We start from the raw sequence: 9,617 nt of genomic DNA, 5'->3' as shown, positions 1-9,617 counted from the left end.
TCGGCATGACGTTGGAATGTGGGTCGTTTTGGACGTACAAAGAAAGGTTTTAAAACACTGTCGCGGTGCGTGTTGATGCAGCTAGGGCGCGAGTGTGACGGCTCAGCGAGTATGGACAGTGCCGAGGGAGGCACAATCCACTTTGTGTAGAGTGGGCGGAGCTCTCTCTCTTCACCAGTCAGCAGGGGACGTCGTGTTAACTGTGATTTAATGTCTTGGAGTAGGCGGGCAATGTTGTGTGCCCCACAACTAGCTTAGTGCCAACTTGTGGTTGCCTGAAGACCTGATCCCAATTTCATATTCCTGGAACCCCTTCAGGCCAGTGTCATGTTCCTGAAATTCCTTCTTAAGGCCAGTGTCATGTTCCTGGAATCCCTTCTTAAGGCCAGTGTCATGTTCCTGGAATCCCTTCTTAAGAACAGTGTCATGTTTCTGCAGACGCTTCAGGCCAGTGTCATGTTCCTGAAACCACTTCAAGCCTGTGTCATGTTCCTGCAACCCCTTCAGGCCAGTGTCATGTCCCTGGAAACCTTTCAGGCCAGTGTCATGTCCCTGGAACCCTTTCAGGCCAGTGTCATGTCCCTGGAACCCCTTCAGGCCAGTGTCATGTTCCCGGAACTCCTTCGGGCCAGTGTCATGTTCCTGCAACCCCTTCAGGCCAGTGTCATGTTCCTGCAACTCCTTCAGGCCAGTTTCAGGTTCCTGGAACCCCTTCAGGACAGTGTCATGTTCCTGGAACCTCTTCAGGCGAGTGTCATGTTCCTGGAACTCCAGGCCAGTTTCAGATTCCTGTAACCCCTTCAAAACAGTGTCATGTTCCAGGAACCTCTTCAGGCGAGTGTCATGTTCCTGGAACTCCAGGCCAGTTTCAGATTCCTGTAACCCCTTCAGAACAGTGTCATGTTCCTGGAACCTCTTCAGGCGAGTGTCATGTTCCTGGAACCCCTTCAGGCCATTGTCATGTCCGTAGAACCCCAATGTTTACTAACGTTTAGTAGTTGTCGATTAGCTACTTGACATTTACTGCAAATTACATACGCTTACATTATCCATTTACGGTAGTTAGGAAGGGGGGAGGAAAGGACCCTTCGATAATGAAAACTGAACGAAATCATCTTAAAAGCCTCAAAAACAATGCGTGAAGATTATTTTATTTTGCCGCCTTATTATAGCGACTGAGGTGTTAAAACTGGACCGTAGGCGGCTATGAACTGTAAGAAACAGTATTTTGGTTGTGTTGGTTCCTCGCCAGCGACGAGCAGCGGTCACCGCGGGTTGTAGCTGTGCCTCCTGGCACAGGACACCCGGTGTTCAGGAGGGACGTCAGCCGCTCCCAGACAGAGAGCTGCGGTCACCGCGGGTTGAAGCTGTGCCTCCTCGCACATGACACGCAGTGTTCAGGAGGGACGTCAGCCGCTCCCAGACAGACAGCTGCGGTCACCGCGGGTTGTAGCTGTGCCTCCTCGCACAGGACACCCGGTGTTCAGGAGGGATGTCAGCCGCTCCCAGACAGAGAGCTGCGGTCACCGCGGGTAGTAGCTGTGCCTCCTCGCACAGGACACGCGGTGTTCAGGAGGGACGTCAGCCGCTCCCAGACAGACAGCTGCGGTCACCACGGGTTGTAGCTGTGCCTCCTGGCACAGGACACCCAGTGTTCAGGAGGGACGTCAGCCGCTCCCAGACAGAGAGCTGCGGTCACCGCGGGTTGTAGCTGTGCCTCCTCGCACAGGACACGCGGTGTTCAGGAGGGACGTCAGCCGCTCCCAGACAGAGAGCTGCGGTCACCGCAGGTTGTAGCTGTGCCTCCTCGCACAGGACACGCGGTGTTCAGGAGGGACGTCAGCCGCTCCCAGACAGAGAGCTGCGGTCAACGCGGGTTGTAGTTGTGCCTCCTAACACAAGGACACGCGGTGTTCAGGAGGGACATCAGCCGCTTCCAGACAGAGAGCTGCGGTCACCGCGGGATGTAGCTGTGCCTCCTGGCACAGGACACGCGGTGTTCAGGAGAGACCTCAGCCGCTCCCAGACAGAGAGCTGCGGTCACCGCGGGTTGTAGCTGTGCCTCCTGGCACAGGACACGCGGTGTTCAGGAGGGACGTCAGCCGCTCCCAGACAGAGTGCTGCGGTCACCGCAGCTTGTAGCTGTGCCTCCTCGCACAGGACACGCGTTGTTCAGGAGGGACATTAGCCGCTCCCAGAAAGAGAGCTGCGGTCACCGCGGGTTGTAGCTGTGCCTCCTGGCACAGGACACCCGGTGTTCAGGAGGGTCGTCAGCCGCTACCAGACAGAGAGCTGCGGTCACCGCGGGTTGTAGCTGTGCCTCCTCGCACAGGACACGCGGTGTTCAGGAGGGACATTAGCCGCTCCCAGAAAGAGAGCTGCGGTCACCGCGGGTTGTAGCTGTGCCTCCTGGCACAGGACACGCGGTGTTCAGGAGGGACGTCAGCCGCTCCCAGACAGAGAGCTGCGGTCACCGCGGGTTGTAGCTGTGCCTCCTCGCACAGGACACGCGGTGTTCAGGCGGAACGTCTGCCGCTCCCAGACAGAGAGCTGCGGTCACCGCGGGTTGTAGCTGTGCCTCCTGGCACAGGACACCCGGTGTTCAGGAGGGTCATCAGCCGCTACCAAACAGAGAGCTGCGGTCACCGCGGGTTGTAGCTGTGCCTCCTCGCACAGGACACGCGTTGTTCAGGAGGGACATTAGCCGCTCCCAGAAAGAGAGCTGCGGTCACCGCGGGTTGTAGCTGTGCCTCCTGGCACAGGACACGCGGTGTTCAGGAGGGACGTCAGCCGCTCCCAGACAGAGAGCTGCGGTCACCGCGGGTTGTAGCTGTGCCTCCTCGCACAGGACACGCGGTGTTCAGGCGGGACGTCTGCCGCTCCCAGACAGAGAGCTGCGGTCACCGCGGGTTGTAGCTGTGCCTCCTCGCACAGGACACGCATTGTTCAGGAGGGACATCAGCCGCTCCCAGACAGAGAGCTGCGGTCACCGCGGGTTGTAGCTGTGCCTCCTGGCACAGGACACGCGGTGTTCAGGAGGGACATCAGCCGCTCCCAGACAGAGAGCTGCGGTCACCGCGGGTTGTAGATGTGCCTCCTGGCACAGGACACGCGGTGTTCAGGAGGGACGTCAGCCGCTCCCAGACAGAGAGCTGCAATCACCGCGGGTTGTAGCTGTGCCTCCTGGCACAGGACACGCGGTGTTCAGGAGGGACGTCAGCCGCTCCCAGACAGAGAGCTGCGGTCACCGCGGGTTGTAGCTGTGCCTCCTCGCACAGGACACCCGGTGTTCAGGAAGGATGTCAGCCGCTCCCAGACAGAGAGCTGCGGTCACCGCGGGTTGTAGCTGTGCCTCCTGGCACAGGACACGCGGTGTTCAGGAGGGACGTCAGCCGCTCCCAGACAGAGAGCTGCGGTCACCGCGGGTTGTAGCTGTGCCTCCTCGCACAGGACACGCGGTGTTCAGGAGGGACATCAGCCGCTCCCAGACAGAGAGCTGCGGTCACCGCGGGTTGTAGCTGTGCCTCCTGGCACAGGACACGCGATGTTCAGGAGGGACGTCAGCCGCTCCCAGACAGAGAGCTGCAGTCACCGCGGGTTGTAGCTGTGCCTCCTGGCACAGGACACGCGGTGTTCAGGAGGGACGTCAGCCGCTCCCAGACAGAGAGCTGCAATCACCGCGGGTTGTAGCTGTGCCTCCTGGCACAGGACACGCGGTGTTCAGGAGGGACGTCAGCCGCTCCCAGACAGAGAGCTGCGGTCACCGCGGGTTGTAGCTGTGCCTCCTCGCACAGGACACCCGGTGTTCAGAAGGGACGTCAGCCGCTCCCAGACAGAGAGCTGCGGTCACCGCGGGTTGTAGCTGTGCCTCCTCGCACAGGACACGCGGTGTTCAGGAAGGATGTCAGCCGCTCCCAGACAGAGAGCTGCGGTCACCGCGGGTTGTAGCTGTGCCTCCTGGCACAGGACACGCGGTGTTCAGGCGGGACGTCAGTCGCTCCCAGACAGAGAGCTGCGGTCACCGCGGGTTGTAGCTGTGCCTCCTGGCACAGGACACGCGGTGTTCAGGACGGACGTCAGCCGCTCTCAGACAGAGAGCTGCGGTCACCGCGGGTTGTAGCTGTGCCTCCTCGCACAGGACACGCGGTGTTCAGGAGGGACGTCAGCCGCTCCCAGACAGAGAGCTGCGGTAATTGCGGGTTGTAGCTGTGCCTCCTCGCACAAGACACGCGGTGTTCAGGAAGGATGTCAGCCGCTCCCAGACAGAGAGCTGCGGTCACCGCGGGTTGCAGCTGTGCCTCCTCGCACAGGACACGTGGTGTTCAGGACGGACGTCAGCCGCTCCCAGACAGAGAGCTGCAATCACCGCGGGTTGTAGCTGTGCCTCCTCGCACAGGAATCGCCGTGTTCAGGAGAGACGTCAGCCGCTCCCAGACAGAGAGCTGCGGTCACCGCGGGTTGTAGCTGTGCCTCCTCGCACAGGACACGCGGTGTTCAGGCGGGACGTCAGTCGCTCCCAGACAGAGAGCTGCGGTCACCGCGGGTTGTAGCTGTGCCTCCTCGCACAAGACACGCGGTGTTCAGGAAGGATGTCAGCCGCTCCCAGACAGAGAGCTGCAATCACCGCGGGTTGTAGCTGTGCCTCCTCGCACAGGAATCGCCGTGTTCAGGAGAGACGTCAGCCGCTCCCAGACAGAGAGCTGCGGTCACCGCGGGTTGTAGCTGTGCCTCCTCGCACAGGAATCGCCGTGTTCAGGAGAGACGTCAGCCGCTCCCAGACAGAGAGCTGCGGTCACCGCGGGTTGTAGCTGTGCCTCCTCGCACAGGACACGCGGTGTTCAGGCGGGACGTCAGTCGCTCCCAGACAGAGAGCTGCGGTCATTGCGGGTTGTAGCTGTGCCTCCTCGCACAGGACACGCGGTGTTCAGGCGGGACGTCAGTCGCTCCCAGACAGAGAGCTGCGGTCACCGCGGGTTGTAGCTGTGCCTCCTCGCACAAGACACGCGGTGTTCAGGAAGGATGTCAGCCGCTCCCAGACAGAGAGCTGCAATCACCGCGGGTTGTAGCTGTGCCTCCTCGCACAGGAATCGCCGTGTTCAGGAGAGACGTCAGCCGCTCCCAGACAGAGAGCTGCGGTCACCGCGGGTTGTAGCTTGCCTCCTCGCACAGGACACCCGGTGTTCAGGAGGGACGTCAGCCGCTCCCAGACAGAGAGCTGCGGTCACCGCGGGTTGTAGCTTTGCCTCCTCGCACAGGACACGCGGTGTTCAGGCGGGACGTCAGTCGCTCCCAGACAGAGAGCTGCGGTCACCGCGGGTTGTAGCTGTGCCTCCTCGCACAAGACACGCGGTGTTCAGGAAGGATGTCAGCCGCTCCCAGACAGAGAGCTGCGGTCACCGCGGGTTGCAGCTGTGCCTCCTCGCACAGGACACGCGGGTTTCAGAACGGACGTCAGCCGCTCCCAGACAGAGAGCTGCAATCACCGCGGGTTGTAGCTGTGCCTCCTCGCACAGGAATCGCCGTGTTCAGGAGAGACGTCAGCCGCTCCCAGACAGAGAGCTGCGGTCACCGCGGGTTGTAGCTGTGCCTCCTCGCACAGGACACGCGGTGTTCAGGCGGGACGTCAGCCGCTCCCAGACAGAGAGCTGCGGTTACCGCGGGTTTTAGCTGTGCCTCCTCGCACAGGACACGCGGTGTTCAGGCGGGACGTCAGTCGCTCCCAGACAGAGAGCTGCGGTCACCGCGGGTTGTAGCTGTGCCTCCTCGCACAGGACACGCGGTGTTCAGGCGGGACGTCAGCCGCTCCCAGACAGAAAGCTGCGGTCACCGTGGGTTGTAGCTGTGCCTCCTCGCACAGGACACGCGGTGTTCAGGCGGGACGTCAGCCGCTCCCAGACAGAAAGCTGCGGTCACCGCGGGTTGTAGCTGTGCCTCCTCGCACAGGACACGCGTTGTTCAGGAGGGACATCAGCCGCTCCCAGACAGAGAGCTTCGGTCACCGCGGGTTGCAGCTGTGCCTCCTCGCACAGGACACGCGGTGTTCAGGACGGACGTCAGCCGCTCCCAGACAGAGAGCTGCAATCACCGCGGGTTGTAGCTGTGCCTCCTCGCACAGGAATCGCCGTGTTCAGGATAGACGTCAGCCGCTCCCAGACAGAGAGCTGCAATCACCGCGGGTTGTAGCTGTGCCTCCTCGCACAGGAATCGCCGTGTTCAGGAGAGACGTCAGCCGCTCCCAGACAGAGAGCTGCGGTCACCGCGGGTTGTAGCTGTGCCTCCTCGCACAGGACACGCGGTGTTCAGGAGAGACGTCAGCCGCTCCCAGACAGAGAGCTGCGGTCATCGCGGGTTGTAGCTGTGCCTCCTCGCACAGGACACGCGGTGTTCAGGCGGGACGTCAGCCGCTCCCAGACAGAGAGCTGCGGTCACCGCGGGTTGTAGCTGTGCCTCCTCGCACAGGACACGCGGTGTTCAGGCGGGACGTCAGTCGCTCCCAGACAGAGAGCTGCGGTCACCGCGGGTTGTAGCTGTGCCTCCTCGCACAGGACACGCGGTGTTCAGGCGGGACATCAGCCGCTCCCAGACAGAAAGCTGCGGTCACCGTGGGTTGTAGCTGTGCCTCCTCGCACAGGACACGCGGTGTTCAGGCGGGACGTCAGCCGCTCCCAGACAGAAAGCTGCGGTCACCGCGGGTTGTAGCTGTGCCTCCTCGCACAGGACACGCGTTGTTCAGGAGGGACATCAGCCGCTCCCAGACAGAGAGCTTCGGTCACCGCGGGTTGTAGCTGTGTCTCCTCGCACAGGACACGCGTTGTTCAGGAGGGACATCAGCCGCTCCCAGACAGAGAGCTGCGGTCACCGCGGGTTGTAGCTGTGTCTCCTCGCACAGGACACCCCGTGTTCAGGAGGGACGTCAGCCGCTCCTAGACAGAGAGCTGCGGTCACCGCGGGTTGTAGCTGTGCCTCCTCGCACAGGACACGCGGTGTCCAGGAGGGACGTCAGCCGCTCCCAGACAGAGAGCTGCGTTCACCGCGGGTTGTAGTTGTGCCTCCTGGCACAGGACACGCGGTGTTCAGGAGGGACGTCAGCCGCTCCCAGACAGAGTGAGTACTAGGAGCGGCACCCGTGTTTGCACGCCTGCGCAGATGGGTGTGGCCAGACGCTCCATACATCTGAGACCAGCGCCCGTGCACTCCTTCAAACTGCTCACCTCACACTTGCACCCCGGGTCCACTACCACCTGAGTTGCCGAGATGCTAGGAAACATCGTTCAAGCATTTCCGCATCTATACTCCGCGCGTCAAATAAAAGGAATTCTTTATTCGTGTAGAGCTACCACGCTGAACATTAAGTGTCGATGTATCAAACTTAATGCCATGAAAAATATATTAATTATTTTAATAAATCAACAAGTAAAACTTTATAAAGCGCATGCATCGAGTAGACTATGTTAAATCTCTCAATTTCCGGTTAAAAGCACAACATTTGTGCACGAGAAGAAGCGAACTCGTTCGGACCAGATCATGTATTCACGCGACACTGCGGCTCGGCGACACGGTGACACGGTGACACTGCTACACTGCTACACTGCTACACTGCGACACTGCGACACAGACACACGGCGACACTGCGGTACGGCGACTACGTGTGCCGCACACTGTATTGTCATTTGCGGGCCTCCTGGAGCGGCTCGGGCATCGAACTGAGTGCCTCCGAAGAATTTAGGTTTTAATTGCGGTGAAAGTACAAGGAGTCTATATGCTATTATTGATTTCAGTTTAATTGATTGCGGTATCACTTGGAGCTTGAAACCGCGATGTGTCTCGCAATCATATTACTATAAAGTGTTAGCAACGTGAAGAAATTAAATGAATACGTTTCAGGGGTATGGGTTCGAGTCCCTATGAAAAAAATTTGAGCTTTGCTGCCTGTCCAGCGCACAGTTGGGTATATCAGCGAAAACGTCATAAGTCAGTGAAAGATTAAATTATACCAAACTTAGTACCGTTCGGTATTTGGGGTAGCTGAATAAGAATGTTGAAAGCAATTTTTCAAAAACTTAATGTTGGCATAAATATGGCGGTGCGATTATCGAAATAGTTGTTAGAAAAAGCTAAACATCTGTCTCTATAAATTTTTGGGATCTCTGAATACAAATCTGGGACGTCAATTTTTTAAAACAAATTTGTGGCCGATATACGATGGTACTACTATCGAAATACTTTTGCATATAACTAAAATATACTGAATTCGAGTTTTTTGGTTCGCTGTACACTTATTTGAAACATTTTGTTGTAGAGCGATTTTATTAATAACTTTTATGTGACAAAATATTTGTTAAATTCAATGAGAGAAACATTCCTCGCCCTCTGCTTGTGTACAAGATATTAGCTGCAGAGCATCAGGAGAAAGGTTTTTTTCAGCTTTTTCTTTGGAAGTTCTCGGAGACTTGAGATACGAGGATATGATGATACTAAGAGCCAGTTGAGCACATCTTGCATCGTCCTCTCTCGCGAGTCTTTCTGGCCTCCTCAGGTAGCTGCCCGATTGGTAAACATACGGAAGCAATTATTTGAGAACGTGGATCATCAGCTCATGTACCGCTGACGGCATGTTATACACGGGCATTCGGCCACAAATGTCCTTACTGTCTCAATTTCTGGGTGGTGGGTGAGCGATATTTTGTCCACTGGATATCACCTGTAGAATCGCGTGGAATCACTCCATCAACCTTTCATTTGTAGCCGACTTAACTACAACCGACAAAGACAAATCAGGGAGGGGGTTTTTACATTAAAACCCAACGGCAGTGGGAAGCTGGTGCTTTAGCAAAAAATATAAATATCTAGAAAAATACAATTTTATTCATAAAATGCCTCTAGAGCGAAAATGGAAAAATGACATACATAATTACAGGTTAGCAGTTTATAATTATCCTTGGGGCAACTCCTCATGCGCTCCCGCGGGACGAAGATCAATACAATCAATCATACAATTAAAACAATGCAAGAGTAAAGCGGACATGGTGGCGAAGCGTTCGAAGTAGCAAACAAATAAAATGGGCCGCTAGGCTGAAAGCAAAATCAAGAAAGAAATTATAATGCGGCTTGACAAGAAGTGTCCAATGCCATCGTGGCATGCCCATATACAACCACAGAAACTCAAATCAAAATGACCTGAAGGGTCCAACATTGATAGCAATTACGATACATTACATTACATGGCAGATAGTTGGAGTGAGAAATTCGATTCTTGCGCTAAGAGACTATCTGACGTAACTAAAGTAGATCGATTACCTAAAAACAAATCTCACATTAAAATTATTTTTCAAGAAGCATAAAGTTATTTTTCAAGTGAATCTTTACAGACTAAAATCCATAACGTTTAAAGAAATATGTATAGGATATTCTACTATATTCAAAAATTTAAGTAACCTAGAACCTGCGCTAACCAGTTGAGGTTTATACTCAGGAAACATTAATAATAAAATATAAATATCGACGTGTTTCTTTTCTTCTGGTTGGCTGGGCTGTTCTGCCAATCAGGGGCGATCTGTCTGATGTTTGATGTGGAGCTATGTTTTGAGTATTTCTAAAGAGTGGGTTCCATATTTGGC

General features: G+C 56.2%; 1 protein-coding gene across 1 annotated transcript; it reads right to left on the bottom strand.

The window, feature by feature from the left end:
- Positions 1-249: 249 nt before the first annotated feature.
- LOC134534402 (protein LIAT1-like) lies at positions 250-7,268 on the bottom strand. The gene is made up of 2 exons (XM_063372867.1): positions 7,212-7,268; positions 250-936 (listed from the first exon to the last, which is right to left on the bottom strand). The coding sequence occupies exons 1-2, from the start codon at positions 7,266-7,268 to the stop codon at positions 250-252; spliced, it is 744 nt and encodes a 247-aa protein (XP_063228937.1).
- Between the last annotated feature and the right edge of the window lie 2,349 nt (positions 7,269-9,617).

This window comes from Bacillus rossius, chromosome 7 (genome assembly GCF_032445375.1).
Source record: "Bacillus rossius redtenbacheri isolate Brsri chromosome 7, Brsri_v3, whole genome shotgun sequence".
Classification (NCBI taxonomy): Eukaryota; Metazoa; Arthropoda; class Insecta; order Phasmatodea; family Bacillidae; genus Bacillus; species Bacillus rossius.
Note: the sequence above shows the minus strand (reverse complement) of the source record. Positions and strands in the feature narration are given on the sequence as shown.

Excerpts from the sequence above, each read along its gene's own strand:
- LOC134534402 (XM_063372867.1), bottom strand. The coding sequence starts at position 7,268 with ATGTTTCCTAGCATCTCGGCAACTCAGGTGGTAGTGGACCCGGGGTGC. Across the intron at positions 937-7,211 it reads ACCCGGGGTGCAAGTGTGAG|GAACATGACACTCGCCTGAA; the intron begins GTGAGCAGTTTG and ends AAGGGGTTCCAG.